The following is a 21,292-nucleotide window of genomic DNA, read 5'->3' on the forward strand; positions in this document are numbered from 1 at the left end:
ACTGTAGTAAATTATATGATGGATTTAGACACTTTTTGTCTGTCTATAGATGTATTTACTACTTGAAACTCATTGACATGCTATTCTGTTTTTATGACTTGTCTTGGACACATGCTCTTTGGTGAGACAGAATGTCTTCCAGACGTCTGGTTAGGTTTTACTAAAGAGGAAACAGTACAGAACAGCAGTAGCAGTGGTTCAGTGCTTGGCAGTAGCTTCGGCAGGTCTACTAAAGTGCCACTGTCTCAGCTGCATTGAAAGCAGTGTAAACGTGGGGAGCAGTCCCCAGTTGTGTACAGTGCAATTCACTTCCCAGACACCCCCTGTTTAAACTGGAGATTAACGTTTACTGTTGAGAGAGACTCCCGGTTACCATGGTGATTGAGACGGCCAAAATGGTGATCATGAACAGAATAGTAATACCATGCTTTTCACACAGCGTCTGCTCTTTTCTACCTCTTAACGTCTCATCCAGACTTCCCCCTACCATGAACACACATGCGCAAACACGCATGCGGACACACACATGCACGCGCGCATGCACACACACACAGAATAAAACACACTCACATGGACACTGTCAAATACATCCCCAAAACCTGTACCAAGGGACATAGGTATAGCATAGGGCTTGTATTGTGTTACCATGGTAACATATCGCAGTTGTTTCCCTTGCTATTTTTAAAGGGTGATATGACCACTTAAAATCCTTTTCTAAATTCACCGACGGTTGCAACACAGACCACACCTAGTAATGATCAAAAACAGACTGGAGATGGACTGTGATTATGACTTCATCATGATGAGATTCATGGATGTGAATATGGATTGGTACTGTGTGTATGTATGGCAGTGGTGTGGCTAAAACAATGAGACAGAAATGTAAAATTGTGTTGCTCAGTTAAGACTGAGCGAACAGCCATCATTTGAGTACAGCCAGAACGGGAGGTGGAACACAACTCTTTTAATTGCAAAAGGGAATTGGTTAATACATAGAGTGAAGCACTGAAACAAGCCACTGTGACATTGCAAAAAACACCATTAAAGAGGACGTTGTACATTTCCCAGTAAGCCAATTCATTCCATCAGAGATTCATTCAGAGAGAACAGAAAGAGAGTATGTCTGCACTATGATATAGTTACCCTGGCATTCTATCAAAAACAATGTATGAGAGATCACACTGCGCTGATGGCAGCTCCACAATTCAAGACATTTAAAAATGCTCTACAAACAGTTTGTTAACAAAGAGGCCATGTCTTAGTTTTCCTGTTTGTTTTGTTTTTTTTATCATTTTTTTTTTTAATCAAAAGACGGCAATCCAAAAAAAAGAGGCACCACTGGAGGTGAGATTTTGGCCCACACCTCCTGTATTATATGGTGGTGGCAGCATCACACAAAACAACCGACTGACACTGTTCATGTTAAACTGTAGAAAATCTGGGGCAAAGAGACAAGATATTGAACAGCTGGTGAGATAAAGTGGAACTGAATTCTCCAGAAGAGACTTTTATTTGACAAAGTGTTGATTCCCAGAAGATGTAAAAGTGGACATGCAGCTGTAGTGCTGACATCACAGTGACATCACTCCCTGCAGATGGCGGGTGTAAGAGGTGGAGAGTGTGTTGTGCTGCTCATTTGAGTCAGATTTGGGTCAGGTCCAGAGAGAGGTTCACACTGGATCACTTTACATACGTAAATACCTTACATACGTAATACTTGGTCTAGTATTTCACACTATTCTTTGGGACGACCGCCACAGAAAAATGTCCATATGCCTGCACTATAAAACAATGATGTGTTCATCAGATTTCGCCGGACATCCTCTCTAGGAACATGACGTTACTATAACCATTCATGTGTGACTCGTCAAGAAAAGGAACAATGTTTTAGACATATATATTACTTCATTTTTTTTAATAATACTTTTTTTTTTCTTCGAACAAACAATTCAATTTCCTCCTATCTAAACTTTTGTATTCAACCAATAAGCACTAAGAAAAAAGATTTAGCCATGCAAAATGTGAGAAGCTCTACTCTATTGTTTTCTGTGCTGGTGAAAATCTATTTACCCTACATGGACATGGTCTGGTTAGAATGGTCTCATGGGAGGCCCCAGTAACAAATAGACAGTACAGAGTACAATAGCAGACAGGTATGTCTCCACTGGGGGGAACTACACATGATCTACATTTTAGATTTCCACTTTGCGTGATACAATATATACTTTGGCTTTGACATTTTGTTTTATTGTCAGAATCATTTATTCTAAACTTGCCTCAATATAAGTACACCTGGCTGTATCACATCTCCATTGAAGTCTCCATCGTAGAATCAGTCACAAAAAGGAGTTCAAATAATCATCACCAAAATACATTTAAGAATCCCAAACCGTTATTCAATAAAACAAAAAAGGACGTGCTTGTTTGTTTTAAAAAGGGCAATTTTTTTTCTGGCTTTGGTTGGTTTGTACACACTAGTATAACTTACCCCAGTAACCCTACTCTACATGCCCACGGTTTCAAATCCGCTTGGCTCCACTGTGCCTTGCAGTTTTTGAAGACCTCATAGATAGATGACGCACAGAAAACATGTTATGTTGACTCAACGTTTGGCAGGCGATGTATTGACGTTTTGTGAAAGCATAGTTATGAATGTTAGGCATTAGCTGGGATGTTGCAATGGCTATACACAGTATTTACAGTAGAGGAGGACATTCACCTCTCACGGATAAAGCGCCTTCCCCTAAAAATGTTCTCGTTACTTTTAACAGCTTGAACCATAGCACAGAAAGAGAGAGGACAAAGAGGGACATTATGAGCAAAACGTGACTACTGACTACTACACCCCAGAGATATAGTCCATTTGCTGCTTGGAATTGTGCACTTGAATTGGGAAAATCGTAGAAATGTGTGATTTTGCCCTATATCAGAATGCATGGTTTTCAACTGGGGAAAAAAATACAGTTTTGTAGTTACATTGTGGGAACTGCATCTTTGAAATGGCTTGTTAGTAAATGATGTGCCCCTTCTGAGAGCATACGAGTAACCCCTGGACTTTCACACAATAGAAGGATTTGGCGAATTTGTTAGATGCAGTAATTCGTACATCATTGTCGTATACGCCCAGCATATACATTCTTAACAACATAGGATATAAAAAAACAAGATCTAGTGGTGAATTCTCAAGCAGCAAAAGGTGGAACAGCCGTGGTGGCCAAGGTCAGGTAGACACGTGGCACCAGGGAGAGATCAAATGGAGAAGTCCTCCCGGATAGTACACTAGAGGACGCTGGCCGTCAGTGAAGTTGGAGAGCACCAGAGATACCTCCGAGTGGCAGGCCAGGGGGAGACGGGTAGGCAGGCAGCAGCTGACAGACAGGAGGCTCTACATGGATTCCCCAAGAGAATCATCATCATCCAGAGATAGGGGCAGGTAGAGATCCTACAGGGAAAAACATAGGAGGATCATAATCTGAATGAGCTAGGGGACACATCCTCTTCAATGAGTTCGGAGCTAAGCTATTGGTCTTGTAGGTGCAGTTTGAGAGAGGGGAAAGAGAGAGGGAGGGATAGGTAGTGGTATTTAGGTAGTGGGGTGAATGGGGTACCTTCTGCTTGCGGTGGATGCCTGGGCTGTTGGGGGTGGAGGTGGGGGACTGCTTGGAAATTGGGGTGGAGAGCTGGCTGCTGGAGGCCGTCCCATTGGCTGTGAGAAACCAAACGGAGCGAGAAAGAGAGAAAAGAGAGAGAATACGAAAGGTAAATGGAGAAAGAAAGAAAGAGAGAGAGAGAGAGACCAGTGAATTAGACAGTGTGTATGCCAGGACTCCTTGGCCCCAGAGTAGGGTCATTCCTGGGCCTTGCCCTCACTTGGTTGTAGACAGAGTCTCTCTGGGCGGCTGACTGACTGCCCGGGTCCCTGTTTGTTCCTCTCTGCTGGAGGACATTTGGCCATTGCTCTACAGCCCTGGCAGGTTGCTAGGATACCCTGGCCTTGACAGTGTTTACATCTGAGAGTGGTGTGATGTGTCGTAGTTTGTGTAGTAAGACTTTTCGAAAGGCTTTTGTCTTTAAGAGAAAAACAGAATCCTTAAGGAAAGACTTTGAAACAGATGGCTAGCCTCTCTTCCAGTCTGAATTGTAAACAGGCACAGTGGAGCAAGAGCTTTGCAGATGAAGCCAACTCCAATGCAATGGAGTTCATATCTTCATCCAGACCTAAAATGTCTGTTTAACTAAAACCAGGAAAACAAAACTAAAAAGCCAAGAACGGCCTCAAATGTAGCAGTGTCATGTCGAGAGAATGATATCTACAGAACTAGGCGGGGAAGGCAATAAACAGATGCGTAATCTATTCTAGTCCATAGCCTATTGCAGAAGATTGGTCTTTGGCTGTAGGTATATATGCTGTATGACAGTATAATGGCCAGGAGCTTAACTTCTCCTGTCACATACAGCCAACTGTTAGTCTGATTCCAGTCTTTCAATGTAAATCAGAAGCAGGGTTTAAACAGAAACATGCACCAAAGATAACTGAAGACATGGCTTTTATTTCAAAAGAACAAAACGTTTGAAATAAAACAAAACAAAACAACAAAACAAAAGTGTTAATAAAATGGTAAAACCCAAACCACCCCGGGGGAAAGGGGGTATATGGGTTAATATTAGGGTACATTGGGGTATACGAGTTAATATTAGTGTATACTGGGGTATAGGAGTTAATATAGGGGTTAATATTGGGGTAGATGTATAAGAGGGCAAGCATGCTCGACAGGTAGAAACCATATCAGTAAGCCAGCCGAATAAACATATAAGAAATATACAAGAAACCATTTCAGACCAAGTCCTAACAACAGCAACATACAGCATTTCTGCCTCCATCCACGTCTGAAACTATGAAGGCTAAGTAATCAGTGTATCAGTACTCAATACAAAACTGTATCATTGTTAAAAGGGTATATGTTGGATGACTTACATGTACAATAATGACAAAAAATCCAAAAAGAAAACAGTGTGATGGTGTCATTGATAATGTGTCTGACTGGGGCCCCTCTACCCTAAGTGTTTCCCCACCCCTCCTGATCCATCACCCACCCGGGTGGCCACCCTACTCTCATGTCTTGACTGTAAAGAGGCTGCTTAACCTTGGGTACATTAGGAGGAATACTAGCCTCTTGGCTGTCCATCTGCTGCCTTTAAGGGCAAGCCCTCGCCCGACCCCCCCACCACCAGCTCTCACTGAAATATTCAAGAGCACTGAGAGAGGGAGTCGGGGCAGCAGAGTCTGGCTGGGAGGACACACTGACCTCACATCCACCCGCCACCAGCTAGACTAGCCAGCCAACTCACTGTGGAGTGACACAGGGTGACAGGGTGACACCAAGCAACATTCTACACTACACGTCAGCTAGGGTAGCACCTGACACGTCAGCTAGGGTAGCACCTGGTGCGCGTGTATGTGCTTTAGTCTACTTGTACATGTCGCTGGATGAATTGATGTTGAGTTGTTCAAGGTGTGAGAATAAAGTGCCTAATTAACGGGTCCCTCGTGCCATAATCCCTCGGCCCATGTAGTGAACCCTCTGACCTGTATAATCAGTGGTTACAACTGGTCTAGTAGTTAGAGCTGAGGGAGACTGCTGCCCCTTCCCGAGCGTTCTCTTCAAACCTCTGTACCTCAAATCTCGTTGGCCCTCTCGTTGACACGGACAGCGTACGTCAAGGATAATAACCGCTCTGAGCGCAGTCCTCCACTACCTTTGTTTTCTTTTCATGTTTTCTTTTTTTTTTTTTTTTATCAATGCTTAAAGGACAGCAGATCTGGATTCGTATCTTTTTGGGATTCGTAATCTGTGCAGATGATCCTGATCAAACAAAGGCTGGATTTTTTTCAGTGTCCCCATTTCTTTGTATTAGTGGGGATTTGGGGTGGTGAGGCGTGCAGGAGGTGCTGCGTTACGGTGAGAGGACAGTTCCCACCAGTAAACACCGTCTGCCTCACTGTCTCACTCGCAGGGCAGACAACGAGCACCAGCGTTTAAACACCCCGTCTAAGCAATGCAATCCTGGACAACAACATGCAGATTACAGACATAAAGTATAATTCAACATTAAAAAAAAAAAAGAAAGAAAGAAAAGAAAAAAAAAGAAAAAACTCATATCATATTAATGACATGTATAAACAATAATAACCACATGCACATCCATATCAGTTGGTTTAAATCTAGCTGCTTTTGGAATCAGGGTGGCTGGATGCTGAGAGTAAGGGGGTGAGTAGCAGTAACTCTGTAATAGTCTATGTGATGAAGCCAGTCTATGTCGGGTGTGGGCTTCCATGGGCAGTCACATTATAGATCAGACAATAATGAGCTCACTCGATTCAGCAGGAGACTTGCTGCGCCGGATCTGACCTGGACTTTTCTTCTTCATCATCCTGCAACCTTCTGTGGAGAGAAACACACACACACACGCACACACACACACACACACACACACACACACACACACACACACACACACACACACACACACACACACACACACACACACACACACACACACACACACACACACACACACAGTGTGTGAGCATAAGACAAACAAAGGCCAGAGTAACTACAGTAGTATCTTCCACATGAAAGGCCGCATTGACAAAGAAACAGACGTTTGTGCAAACAGACTGACACAATGAGAACATGGACACTGTAAATGGTCATTTATGGCCACATATGTGTCTTTCATGAAGTCCACTGTTGCTGCAATGTTTTCAGCAAGGAGGATTGGGTGACAGTTTGGTAGTGTCTGTTGTACAAAGAGTAGCTTCATAGGGGTCTATGTGACTTCTGTGTGTGCAGCAATTCTATGTACGGAAGTTTGCTGATATTGTACTGTAGTTTGGTGATATTGTACTGTAGTTTGGTGATATCGTACTGTAGTTTGGTGACATTGTACTGTAGTTTGGTGACATTGTACTGTAGTTTGGTGACATTGTACTGTAGTTTGGTGATATCGTACTGTAGTTTGGTGATACTGTACTGTAGTTTGGTGCTAGCTTTGTATGGCATGCAGTCTAGTGTGTGTATGTAAAGCATTGAGGTTTTGTGTATGTACAGTAATTGTGTAGGCCGTGTGGTTTATTCTGGGTCATTGCATTAACCAGGGTAAACAGTGAAACAGTAAAGTCGACAGCCACAAAGACTCCTAGACATCCTCCCCTCCTCCCTCGCCTTCCTTGCCCTCCTTCTCCACTCCCCCTCCGCTCTCTGCTCTCAGTACCTCCGCCTTCCTCTCAGTGCCACACAGCCGTTCTACACCTCCACCATCCTCTCTCCTCCATCAGGATGTCCTCCATCAGTGATGTCTGTTCTACACCTCCACCACCTCTCAGGATGTCTCTCAGTGCCACACAGCCGTTCTACACCTCCACCATCCTCTCTCCTCCTTCAGAATGTCTGTTCTTCCACCTCTTGTGCTCTCAGTGTTCTACACCTCCACCATCCTCTCTCCTCCTTCAGGATGTCTGTTCTTCCACCTCTGTGCTCTCAGTGCCACACAGCCGTTCTACACCTCCACCATCCTCTCTCCTCCATCAGGATGTCTGTTCTTCCACCTCTGTGCTCTCAGTGCCACACAGCCGTTCTACACCTCCACCATCCTCTCTCCCCCTTCAGAATGTCTGTTCTTCCACCTCTTGTGCTCTCAGTGCCACACAGCCGTTCTACACCTCCACCATCTCTCTCCCTTCAGAATGTCTGTTCTTCCACCTCTTGTGCTCTCAGTGCCACACAGCCGTTCTACACCTCCTCCATCCTCTCTCCCCCTTCAGAATGTCTGTTCTTCCACCTCTTGTGCTCTCAGTGCCACACAGCCGTTCTACACCTCCACCATCCTCTCTCCTCCTTCAGGATGTCTGTTCTTCCACCTCTTGTGCTCTCAGTGCCACACAGCCGTTCTACACCTCCACCATCCCCTCTCCTCCTTCAGATGTCTGTTCTTCCACCTCTGTGCTCTCAGTGCCACACAGCCGTTCTACACCTCCACCATCCTCTCTCCTCCTTCAGAATGTCTGTTCTTCCACCTCTTGTGCTCTCAGTGCCACACAGCCGTTCTACACCTCCACCATCCTCTCTCCTCCTTCAGAATGTCTGTTCTTCCACCTCTGTGCTCTCAGTGCCACACAGCCGTTCTACACCTCCACCATCCTCTCTCCTCCTTCAGGATGTCTGTTCTTCCACCTCTGTTCTCTCAGTGCCACACAGCCGTTCTACACCTCCACCATCCTCTCTCCTCCTTCAGAATGTCTGTTCTTCCACCTCTTGTGCTCTCAGTGCCACACAGCCGTTCTACACCTCCACCATCCTCTCTCCTCCATCAGGATGTCTGTTCTTCCACCTCTGTTCTCTCAGTGTCACACAGCCGTTCTACACCTCCACCATCCTCTCTCCTCCTTCAGACTGTCTGTTCTTCCACCTCTGTGCTCTCAGCGCCACACAGCCGTTCTATTCCTCCACCCTCCTCTCTCTGTAAATGCTAATCGCACTGTCTGTCTGTCCTTCCTGTCTGCTGTGAGCTGATCACACTGTGTCTGTCTTTCTCCGTTTTCCTAACCTTTACGCACCAGGAGTCACCCACACGGCCAGATGCCTGCGTGCCAGCGCTAGTGTGAAATGCCACCGGGCATTCAAGAATCCTTCACATCCAAAGAGCACCTCAGACACTCACCTCCCCTCTAACGCCCCTCTCGCCCACTCTCTCTCTCTCTCTGGCAAAGACGTACGTGTTTAGGAGACACCTGCTCTGCAGCACCCCCTAAGGAGAGGAATGGCATGGCCCAAAGGTGACAGAAGTGCCAGATGGGCTTATTCTGAAAATGGGCATGTTATGCCTTCACTAAAACAGTTACTAGCTCAATAACATACTGCGTTTGGCAACATGTTTATGATGTTTTGCTCAAGGCTTATAGTGATGCTTATCACATACTGAGCTACAAACACTCCCCTCTGTCTCCTGCAATGGCCATAACATCTGGCTGAAGTTTAATGTGCAAATCTGATAAAGCAACAGGATCCAAATCTATACCAAATAGGGCTGTGTGTGGTGATAAGATTGGACTATCGATGTGAAAGCGCTGTATCAGCTTGGACCAGAGATAGGGCCCAGTCCTTCTCCTGCCTCTGGCCCCACCCAGGCCAACTCAGTGGTCTCCAGCAGACATGATATGATGTCAGTGTGATGTCGGCATGACCCCACTGACCTTGGTTATTAAAGGCCCCCTGGGCTGATTTGGGTTTGGTTCCAGAGGGGTAGTGTGCTGAAAGAAAGGAACCACAACATTAAAGCACACGGGTCAACTCCTTCACACAAGAACCCAGTGAGAGGCAGGCAGCGGGTCAGGAAATGGACCCCGTCTAAAACACATCACACCGATGCTGTATAGTAGTTCTGTATATTATGAGATCCCCTTATTTCTGATCTCCCTGCTAAAAGAAAGGTCCTCTCACTGTCAACTGCGTTTATTTTCAGCAAACTTAACATGTGTAAATATGTGTATGAACATAAGATTCATCAACTGAGACATAAACTGAACAAGTTCCACAGACATGTGACTAACAGAAATTTAATAATGTGTCCCTGAACAAAGGGGGGGTCAAAATCAAAGGTAACAGTCAGTATCTGGTGTGGCCACAAGCTGCATTAAGAACTGCAGTGCATCTCCTCCTCATAGACTGCACCAGATTTGCCAGTCCACCAAGGCACCTGTAAGTTCCCGGACATTCCTGGGGGGAATGGCCCTAGCCCTCACCCTCCGATCCAACAAGTCCCAGATGTGCCCAATGGGTTTGAGATCCGGGCTCTTCGCTGGCCATTGCAGAACACTGACATTCCTGTCTTGCAGGAAATGACGCACAGAACGAGCAGTATGGCTGGTGGCGTTGTCATGCTGGAGGGTCATGTCAGGATGAGTCTGCAGGAAGGGTACCACATGAGGGACAAGGATGTCTGCCCTGTAACGCACAGCGTTGAGATTGCCTGCAATGACAACAAGCTCAGTCCAATGATGCTGTGAAACACCGCCCCAGACCATGATGGACCCTCCACCTCCAAATCGATCCCGCTCCATAGTACAGGCCTCGGGGTAACGGTCATTCCTTTGACAATAAACGTGAATCCGACCATCAACCCTGATGAGACAAAACCGCGACTCGTCAGTGAAGAACACTTTTTGCCAGTCCTGTCTGGTCCAGCGACGGTGGGTTTGTGCCCATAAGCGACGTTGTTTCCGGTGATGTCTGGTGAGGACCTGCCTTACAACAGGCCTACAAGCCCTCAGTCCAGCCTCTCTTAGCCTATTGTGGACAGTCTGATCACTGATGGAGGGATTGTGCGTTCCTGGTGTAACTCAGGCAGTTGATGTTGCCATCCTGTACCTGTCCTGCAGGTGTGATGTTTGGATGTACCGATCCTGTGCAGGTGTTGTTACACGTGATCTGCCACAGCGAGGACGATCAGCTGTCCGTCCTGTAGCGCTGTTTTAGGTGTTTCACAGTATGGCCACATCATGCCTCCTTGCAGCATGCCTAAGGCATGTTCACGCAGATGAGCAGGGACCCTGGGCATCTTTCTTTTGGTGTTTTTCAGAGTCAGTAGAAAGGCCTCTTTAGTGTCCTAACTTTCCATAACTGTGACCTTAATTGCCTACCGTCTGTAAGCTGTTAGTGTCTTAACGACTGTTCCACAGGTGCATGTTCATTAATTGTTTATGGTTCATTGAACAAGCATGGAAAACAGAGTTTAAACCCTTTACAATGAAGATCTGTGAAGTTATTTGGATTTTTTAGGAATTATCTTTGAAAGACAGGGTCCTTAAAAAGGGACATTTATTTTTTTGCTGAGTTTATATAGAGAGGTGTCGAGATATGAAAGAGGGAGCTGAGTGTGCAGTGACCTGTGTAGCTATTATGTAAAAATAGGCTACGAAGCCTGTAGGGAGTAGCCAGGGAAGCTTGGTAGCTCCTCTCCTCTCCACTCAGAGTCAGTATCAGCACCACTGGATCATCTGACCTAAACCTGTCACCACCAAGATGAATGGCTGTTCCTCTTCCCATGCTTATCCCTCCCTGCTGCTTACTTCACACAACACACACAGCAGGTCTATACATTAACATACACTACCCACACATAAATACACAAAGCCACACATTCACTGAGAGGAATAATACATTTACTCTGGCATGTAAGAGGCATCTGTCCCAGCGTAGCATGGAAAAATCTGTCCTATATGTAGGCTCGTCTTTTGAAATGTGATGTGAGGAAAACATAAAATGGCCATTCTACAGTCCTTCCCATATGGCCCTGGTGGTGTTGCCTGATCCAATTTGGCATTTTGGCCCGAGAGACTACTTATCGATCAGTTAACATGGCTAAAGCCTCATTTACATAAACTCTGTCTAAATAATGAGCTCCAGTTCAGTACTGATGTGAAAGACCTAAGTGTTGGACTGCGAGGAGAAAACTCAAAAGGAGACAAAAGGGGATTTTTCTATGTGATTGAACAGCTAGCTAGCCTACATGTGGACTGAGCTGCCGTATGTTAACTCTAGAAAATATCTGGGTTCACTGGCGTGCAGATATTCATTTAACTTTCTATTTCAGATAGATTATTTACTTCCTAAATCAGACAACAGTCCTGTGAGTTCCTGTCTGAGTTTCGGGTGGTGGACCATTCTTGATACACACAGGAAAGTGTTGAGTGTGAAAAACCCAGCAGCGTTGCAGTTCTTGACACAAACCGTTGTGCCTGGCACCTACTACCGTACCCTGTTCAAAGGCATTTCAAGATTTTGCCTTGCCCATTTACCCTCTGAATGGCACACACACACAATCCATGTCTCAATTGTCTCAAGGCTTAAAGTGGAACTGACAGCATTTTAGCAACATGAAATCTTAGCTATTCCTAAACACCCCCAGGAAGAAAATGACACAGTTTTTAAAAACATTTTTTGAGACAAGCGATCGCTTAGGTGATTTTCACGTTTTCATAAATTCTTAGAATGTTTGAGAATGACGTATACTAAGGCATTTGTGAAAATTCTATAGCAGCATAGAGTGGGAAAGCGGCAGTGCGTTTGCACAATTCATAGACACTGCAGTAAATAAAGCATCTGTCTCATCCAGGACTGGAGTCTACGCTGACCGGTGCACCATAGCCAATCAGAGCTACAGTAGGCCTTTACGCAAACAAGCCATTGCCACATAGGCCTGCTATCATTCACTTTGAACTAGTCTGTGTGTTTACATACAGTTGTGACAGCTTGACTTTAGATCATCAGAAAGCATTTGCCAAAAGCCACAAAATACACCTGAATGGATTTCTGCAAATATGTCACAACCAGGCGAGTCCTCTTACATTTGGGAAACATACAATCGTATTGATCAAACAACCATAAAAAGGTAGGCTCTCAACAAGATATAAATATATAAAGAACATTAGATAAACCCTCTCAAACTTTTTCAGCTAGTTGGCCGTCAAAATTGTACTTGTAAATAATGGGGAATTGTAGCCTTCACGTCATTCTGCAGCTTGCCTGCCTGGCTAAAGTTGGCTAGCTTGCTATCTAGCTACTTCCAGACACAAATGAGAGAACACTTCACTCTGACCATTTTACTCACCCTAGCATAGCTGGTTAGCTAGGCTGTTTACATATCTAGAGTGTTCGTGACAAACAACTGTTTTTGCATATGTTGACTGACACCGGTCATATTCAGCAGGTTTGGCGTAAATTCATCAGTTATTCTCAGTGATGTAAAGTACTTAAGTAAAAATACTTTAAAGAACTACTTAAGTAGATTTGTTTTGAGTACCTGTACTTTAATTTACTATTTACTAAGAAAATAATGTACTTTTACATCCCTAAATTGTCCATGACACCCAGAAGTACTAGTTACATTTTGAATGTTTGTTTAATTCAAACACTTATCAAGAGAACATCCCTAGTCGTCCCTACTGCCTCTGATCTGGCGGGCCCCTGGCTATCCGTAAATGTTAGAAACAAGAAAATGGTGCTATCTGCTTTGATTAATATAAGGAATTTGAAATGATTTATACTTTTACTTTTGATACTTAAGCATATTTAGAACCAAATAATTTTAGTCTTTTAGTCAAGTACATTTACATTACATTTAAGTCATTTGGCAGACGCTCTTATCCAGAGCGACTTACAAATTGGTGAATTCACCTTATGACAGTAGTATTGTATTGGGTGACTTCCACTTTTACATGACTAACTTTCTATTAAGGTGTCTATACTTTTACTCAAGTATTGACAATTGGAAACTTTTTCCACCACCAGTTATTCAGCGCATTGGCACACACAGACGAGAGTGCTCTGAAATCGGAGTAGATAGCCTGAGTGCATTTGCGAACGCAAGAGCTATGCTAACTGGATAACAGTCATTCAAGTTCTTGCTAGCTAACTAAATGACACCTGCATCTCTAGCTGAGTATAGCCACCGAAAAAAGATATGAGGGGGAAAAGTAATTCACTCACTCCTCCAATGACATGACATGACATCCTCCTAGCAGCTAGCTAGCTATCTAGCTAACGTTCGGCTCCGTGTTTTTAGCTTGCTACATAATTAGATACACTAGCCTATTAGCCACATTATGACTGACTTGTGATCATTGCCCTTGCTAGTTTGATTGTATTGACATTCCCAGCCTTAGTAACATTTGTCAGTTTTTCTCCAAAATATTGAGCCATTGAAACTGAAACAGTAAGTCCCGAATGGAGGCTGCAAACTATGTACCAGGCCAGCTGTGATTTACAACCTGGTAATCTTTTTTGGACAATCAAGTAATGTATTGGTGAATTATATTAAGCATGCATTGAACTGCATCCATCTAAGCTGCCAACAATTTCTTAGTGTACGTCATGGAATGTTGAGTCAAATATAATCTACTTCTTATGAAGATTGTTATGTAACATAAACTGGACATTTGATATGTTTGACTGATATTCTGATTGTCTGTTTGTTTCACACATGCAAAGTAGTTCAAACGCAATCAGTTCCACTTTAAAAATCCTTCATAAACCTGTCTCCTCTCCTTCATCTGCACTGATTGAAGTGGATTTAACAAGTGGCATAAATAGGAGATCATAGCTTTAACCTGGATTCACCTGGTGAGTCTATGTCATGGAAAGAGCAGGTGTGCTTAATGTTTTGTACACTCAGTGTATAGTAGCACAATCACATTGACAGATGAGAGAATGTCTAAAAAAGCAGTGTTACAGTGATGTAATAGGGAACTGGCGGTGTTACAGTGGTGCAGTAGGTTACTAGTGGTGTTACACTGGTTTAGTAAGTTACTAGTGATGTTACAGTGGTGCAGTAGGTGACTAGTGATGTTACAGTGGTGCAGTAGGTGACTAGTGTTGTTACAGTGGTGCAGTAGGTTACTAGTGGTGTTACACTGGTTTAGTAAGTTACTAGTGATGTTACAGAGGTGCAGTAGGTAACTAATGGTGTAGTAGATGACAAGTGTTGTTACAGTGGTGTAGTAGGTTACTAGTGGTGTTACACTGGTTAAGTAGGTTACTAGTGATGTTACGGTGGTGCAGTAGGTGACTAGTGGTGTTACAGTGGTGTAGTAGATTAATAGTGGTGTTACAGTGGCGGAGTAGTTTACTAGTGGTGTCACAGCGGTGTAGCAGGAGACAACTGGTATAGCAGGTCACTAGTGGCGTTACAGTGGTAAAGTATGCTACTGGTGGTGTTACAGTGGTACGTGCAGTAAGTGACTAGTGGTGTGTCAGTGGTGTAGTAGGTGATTAATGATGTTACAGTGGTGTAATAAGTGACTAGTGGTGTTAGAGTGGTGTAGTAGGTCACTATTGGTGTTATAGTTGGGTAAAAGGTGACAAGTGGTGTTACAGTGGTGTAGTAGGTGACTAGTGTTTATACAGTGATGTACTAGGTTACTAGCGGCATTACAGTGGTAAAGTAGGTTACTAGTGGTGTTACCGTGGTGTAGTAGGTTACTAGTGATGTTACAGTGGTGTAGTAGGTTACTAGTGATGTTACAGTGGTGAAAAAGGTGACTAGTGGTGTTACTGTGGTGTAGTAGGTTAATAGTGATGATACAGTGGTGAAAAAGGCGACTAGTGGTGTTACAGTTGTGTAGTAGGTTACTAGTGGTTATACAGTGATGTACTAGGTTACAAGTGATGTTACAGTGGTGTAGTAGGTTAACATTGGTGTTACAGTGGTGTAGCAGGAGACAAGTGATGATACAGTGGTGTAGTAGGTTACTAGTGATGTTACAGTGTTGTAGTAGGTGAGGTGACTAGTGGTGTTACAGTGGTGAAGTAGGTCATAACTGGTTTTACAGAGGTGTAGTAGGTGACTAGTGAATTTACAGTGGTGTAGTAGGTTACTGATGGTGTTACAGTGGTGTAATAGGTTACTAGTGATGCTACAGTGGTGCAGTAGGATACTAGTGGTGTAGTAGATTACGAGTGTTGTTACAGTGGTGTAGTAGGTTACTAGTGGTGTTACAGTGGAGTAGTACGTTACTATTGGTGTTGTAGGTGACTAGTGTTGTTACAGTGGTGCAGCAGGTGACTGGTGTTGTTACAGTGGTGTAGTAGGTTACTAATAGTGTTACACTGGTTTAGTAGGTTACTAGTTATGTTACAGTAGTGCAGTAGGTGACTAGTGGTGTTACAGCGGTGTAGTAGGTGACTACAGGGGTTACCGTGGTGTAATAGGTGACTAGTGGCGTTAGTGTTGGAGTAGGTAACTATTGGTGTAATAGGTTACTAGAGGTGTTACAGTGGTGTAGTAACTGACAAGTGGTTTAACAGTGATGTAGTAGGTTACTAGTGGTGTAATAGTTGTGTAGAAGGTTACTGGTGATGTTAAAGTAGTGATGTAGGTGACGAGTGGTGTTACAGTTGCAGAGTAGATGACTAGTGGTGCTACAGGGGTGTTGTAGGTTACTAGTGGTGTTACAGCAGTGTAGTAAGCTACTAGTCATGTTACAGTGGTGTAGTAAGTTACTGGTGATGTTACAGTGGTGTCGTAGGTTACAATTGGATTACAGTGGGGTAGTAGGTGACTAGTGGAGTTACAGTGGTTTAGTAGGTTACTAGTGGATTTACAGTGGTGCAGTAGGTGACTAGTAATGTTACAATGGTGTAGTAGGTGACAAGTGGTGTTATAGCAGGGTAGAAGGTTACTAGTGGTGCTACAGTGGTGTAGTAAGTTACTACTGATTTTACAGTGGTGTAGTAGGTTACTATTGGTGTAGTAGATGACTAGTGTTGTGAAAGTGGTGTAGTAGGTGACGAGTGGTGTTATAGCAGGGTAGAAGGTTACTAGTGGTGCAACTGTGGTGTAGTAAGTTACTACTGATTTTACAGCGGTGTAGTAGGTTACTATTGCTGTAGTAGATGACTAGTGTTGTTAAAGTGGTGTAGTAGGTTACTAGTGGTGTTACAGTGATTTAGTAGGTTACTAGTGACTTTACAGTGGTGTAGTAGGTTACGATTGGTGTAGTAGATTACTAGTGTTGTTACAGTGGTATAATATGTTACTTGTGGTGTTACAGTGTGAAGTAGGTGACTAGTGGTGTTACAGAGGAGTAGTATGTTACTAGTGATGTTACAGTGGTGTAGTAGGTGACTAGTGGTGTTACAGTGGTGTAGTAGGTGACTAGTGGTGTTACAGTGGTATAATATGTTATTTGTGGTGTTACAGTGTGAAGTAGGTGACTAGTGGTGTTACAGTTGTGTAGCAGGTGACTAGTGGTGTTACAGTGGTGCAGTAGGTGACTAGTGGTGTTACAGTGGTGTAGTAGGTGACTAGTGGTTTTACAGTGGTGTAGTAGGTGACTAGTGGTCTTAGTGTTGTAGTAGGTTACTATCGGTGTAGTAGGTTACTAGTGGTGTTACAGTGGTGTAGTAGGTTACTAGTGGTGTTACAGTGGTGTAGTAGGTGACTAGTGGTTTTACAGTGGTGTAGTAGGTGACTAATGGTGTTACCGTGGTGTAATAGGTGACTAGTGGTCTTAGTGTTGTAGTAGGTTACTATCGGTGTAGTAGGTTACTAGTGGTGTTACAGTGGTGTAGTAGGTTACTAGTGGTGTTACAGTGGTGTAGTAGGTTACTAGTGTGTTACAGTGGTGTAGAAGGTTACTATTGGTGTAGTAGATGACTAGTGTTGTTACAGTGGTGTAGTAGTGATAGGTTACACCACTAGTAACCTATCACTAGTGAATATTGGTGTTACAGTGGTTTAGAGGAGACTAGCGATGTAACAGTGGTGGAGTAGGTTACTAGTGGTGTTACAGTTGTGCAGTGGGTTACTAGTGATGTCACAGTGGTTTAGTAGGTTACTAGTGATGTTACAGTGGTGCAGTAGGTGACTAGTAATGTTACAATGGTGTAGTAGGTGAAGAGAGGTGTTAGAAGGTTACTAGTGGTGCTACAGTGGTGTAGTAAGTTACTACTGATTTTACAGTGGTGTAGTAGGTTACTATTGGTGTAGTAGATTACTAGTTTGTTACAGTGGTGTAGAAGGTTACTATTGGCCTAGTAGACGACTAGTGGTGTTACAGTGGTTTAGTAGGTGACTAGTGGTGTTACAGTGGTGTATTAGGTGACTAATGGTGTTACCGTGGTGTAATAGGTGACTAGTGGTCTTAGCATTGTAGTCGGTTACTATTGGTGTTGTAGATTACTAGTGTTGTTACAGTGGTGTAGTAGGTTACTATTGGCGTTACAGTGGTGTAGTAAGTTACTATTGGTGTTACAGTGGTGTAGTAGGTTACTAGTGGTGTAGTAGACTACTAGTGTTGTTACAGTGGTGTAGTAGGTTACTATCGGTGTAGTAGATTACTAGGTTTGTTACAGTGGTGTAATAGGTTACTATCGGTGTAGAAGATTATTAGTGTTGTTACAGTGGTGTAGTAGGTTACTATTGGTGTTACAGTGGTGTAGTAGGTTACAGTGGTGTAGTAGACTACTAGTGGTGTTACAGTAGTGTAGTAGGCTACTATTGGTGTTACAGTGGTGTAGTAGGTTACTAGTGGTGTTACAGTTGTGTTTTAGGTTACTAATGATGTTACAGTGGTGTAGTAGGTTATCTAATGGTGTTATAGTGGTGTTTTAGGTTACTAGTGGTGTTACAGTGGTGTAGTAGGTTACAGTGGTGTAGTAGACTACTAGTGGTGTTACAGTGGTGTAGTAGGTTACTATTGGTGTTACAGTGGTGTAGTAGGTTACTAGTGGTGTTACAGTGGTGTTTTAGGTTACTATTGGTGTTACAGTGGTGTAGTAGGTTACTAGTGGTGTTACAGTGGTGTTTTAGGTTACTAGTGGTGTTAAAGTGGTGTGGTAGGTTACTAGTGGTGTTACAGTGGTTTAGTAGGTTACTAGTGGATTTACAGTGGTGCAGTAGGTGACTAGTAATGTTACAATGGTGTAGTAGGTGACGAGTGGTGTTATAACAGGGTAGAAGGTTACTAGTGGTGCTACCGTGGTGTAGTACGTTACTACTGATTTTACAGCGGTGTAGTAGGTTACTATTGGTGTAGTAGATGACTAGTGTTGTTAAAGTGGTGTAGTAGGTTACCAGTGGTGTTACAGTGGTTTAGTAGGTTACTAGTGACTTTACAGTGGTGTAGTAGGTTACGATTGGTGTAGTAGATTACTAGTGTTGTTACAGTGGTATAATATGTTACTTGTGGTGTTACAGTGTGAAGTAGGTGACTAGTGGTGTTACAGTGGTATAATATGTTACTTGTGGTGTTACAGTGTGAAGTAGGTGACTAGTGGTGTTACAGTTGTGTAGTAGGTGACTAGTGGTGTTACAGTGGTGAAGTAGTTAACTAGTGGTGTTACAGAGGAGTAGTATGTTACTAGTGATGTTACAGTGGTATAATATGTTACTTGTGGTGTTACAGTGTGAAGTAGGTGACTAGTGGTGTTACAGTGGTATAATATGTTACTGGTGTTACTGGTGTTACAGTGGTTTTGCACATTACTGGTGTTACAGTGGTTTTGCAGATTACTGGTGATGTTACAGTGAGTGGTGTAATGGCTACCCGGACTATTTGCATTGCCCTCCCCTCCCCCAACCCCTCTTTTATGCTGCTGCTACTCTCTGTTTATCATATATGCAAAGTCACTTTAACTATACATTCATGTACAAGCATTGTGCCTCAACACCCACCCATCTTTTACACTACTGATACTCTCTGTTCATCTTTTCACTGTTGTTTTTATTTCTTTACTTACCTATTGTTCACCTAATACCGTTTTGCACTCTTGGTTAGACCCTGTAAGTAAGCATTTCACTGTAAGGTCTACACCTGTTGTATTCGGCACACGTGACAAATAAACTTTGATGTGATTTGAATAAGTGACTAGTGGTGTTACAGTGGTGTAGTAGGTGACTAGTGGTGTTACAGTGGTGTACTAGATAACCAGTGATGTTATAGTGGTGTAGTAGTTTACTAGTGATGTAACAGTGGTGAAGTAGCTTCCAAGTAATTTTACAGTGATGTAGTAGGTTACTAGTGGTGTTACAGTGATGTAATAGGTGACTAGTGATGTTACAGCAGTCTAGTACTTAACTAGTGGATTTACAGTGGTGTAGTAGGTGACTAGGGGTGTTACAGTGGTGTAGTAGATTATTAGTGGATTTACAGTGGTGTAGTAGGTGACTAGTGGTGTTACAGTGGTGTAGTAGGTTACTAGTGGATTTACAGTGGTGCAGTAGGTGAATAGTGGTGTTACAGTGGTATAGTAGGTGGCGAGTGGTGTTATAGCGGGGTAGAAGGTTAATAGTGGTGCTACAGTGGTGTAGTAATTTACTAGTGACTTTACAGTGGTGTAGAAGGTTACTAGTGGTGTTACTGTGGTATAGTAAGTGACTAGCGGTGTTACAGTGGTGTAGTTGTCACGCCTTGGTCTTAGTATTTTGTGTTTTAGTTAATTAGTTGGTCAGGCCAGGGTGTGACATGGGTTTATTGTTTGTTGTAATTCTTAGTGGGGTTTTTTAGTTATTGGGATTGTAGCTGATTAGGGGTGTGTGTTACATAGGTTTGGCTGCCTGAGGCGGTTCTCAATCAGAGTCAGGTGATTCTCGTTGTCTCTGATTGGGAACCGTATTTAGGTAGCCTGGGTTTCACTTTGTATTTCGTGGGTGATTGTTCCTGTCTCTGTGTTAGTGTTCACCAGACAGGCTGTATAGGTTTTTCACGTTCCGTTTGTTGTTTTTGTCTTTTCATGTATCGTCGTTTGTTCTATTAATAAACATGAGTAACCAACACGCTGCATTTCGGTCCGACTCTCTTTCGACAAACGAAGAACGTCGTTACAGAATCACCCACTACACACGGACCGAGCAGCGTGTCAACAGGCAGGAGCAGCCCAAAAAGGTGCTGCGTATTAAGGATTTCTGGACATGGGAGGAAATCCTTGACGGGAGAGGACCCTGGGCTAAACCAGGGGAGTGTAGCCGCCCAAAGGTGCAGCAGGCAAAGAGGAAACAGGAGCAGCCCAAAGAGGAGTACAGTATGGATTATACGACGTGGGAAGAAATAGACAGGTGGGCGGCCGACCCAGAGAGAGTGCCGGAGCCCGCCTGGGATTCGCTGGAGCAGTGCGAAGAGGGCTATAGGAGAATGGAGTCGAAAAAAAGACACGGCGGCGCAGAGCGAAGCCCCAAAATTTCTTGGGGGGGGCTCAGAGGGGGAGTGGCTGAGTCAGGAGACAGACCTGAGCCAACTCTCCCTGTTTATCGTGAAGAGCCAAGGAGGAGACCAGAACCGGTGTTGGAGGTGAGCGAAGCAGAGACTGTGAAGGAGTTAATGGGGAAATTGGAGGAGAAAGTAATGAGGGAGTTGCTAGTTTGGTGCTTTAGGTACAATATTCGTCCGACGGAGCGTGTCGGGGATTTAATGGCACCTGGGTCAGCGCTCCATACTAGTCCTGAGGTGCGTGTTAGTCGGCTGGTGAAAAATGTGCCAGCCTCACGCACTAGGCCTCCTGTGTACCTACCTAGCCTTGCACGTCCTGTGCCAGTCCTGCTCTCAGGCTCTCCAGTACACCTTCACGGTCCAGTCCATCCTGTGCCACCTTCACACACCAGTCCTCCGATGGTAGCACCCCGCACCAGGCTTCCTGTGCGTGTCCTCTATCCAGTACCACCTCCACACCCCAGCCCTCCGGTAGCAGCTCCCCGCACTAGGCTTCCTGTGCGTGTCTTCGGTCCAATACCACCAGTG

General features: G+C 43.9%; 1 protein-coding gene across 2 annotated transcripts in view; it reads right to left on the minus strand.

Moving 5' to 3' along the window:
* Window positions 1-949: 949 nt before the first annotated feature.
* LOC135550379 (neuronal migration protein doublecortin-like) overlaps window positions 950-21,292 on the minus strand; it is an 82,994-nt gene continuing 62,651 nt past the window's right edge. Inside the window, exons 5-8 of one of the 2 annotated variants that reach the window (XM_064981112.1) lie at window positions 9,254-9,310; window positions 6,375-6,443; window positions 3,609-3,706; window positions 950-3,442 (exon numbers count right to left, since the gene is read on the minus strand). In XM_064981112.1, coding sequence (XP_064837184.1) covers window positions 3,386-3,442; window positions 3,609-3,706; window positions 6,375-6,443; window positions 9,254-9,310 — 281 coding nt within the window. In that variant the 3' untranslated portion in view covers window positions 950-3,385. The remainder of the gene's footprint in view (window positions 3,443-3,608; window positions 3,707-6,374; window positions 6,444-9,253; window positions 9,311-21,292) is intronic. The other variant, XM_064981114.1, reaches the window with a different exon arrangement.

Source organism: Oncorhynchus masou, chromosome 12 (genome assembly GCF_036934945.1).
Source record: "Oncorhynchus masou masou isolate Uvic2021 chromosome 12, UVic_Omas_1.1, whole genome shotgun sequence".
Classification (NCBI taxonomy): Eukaryota; Metazoa; Chordata; class Actinopteri; order Salmoniformes; family Salmonidae; genus Oncorhynchus; species Oncorhynchus masou.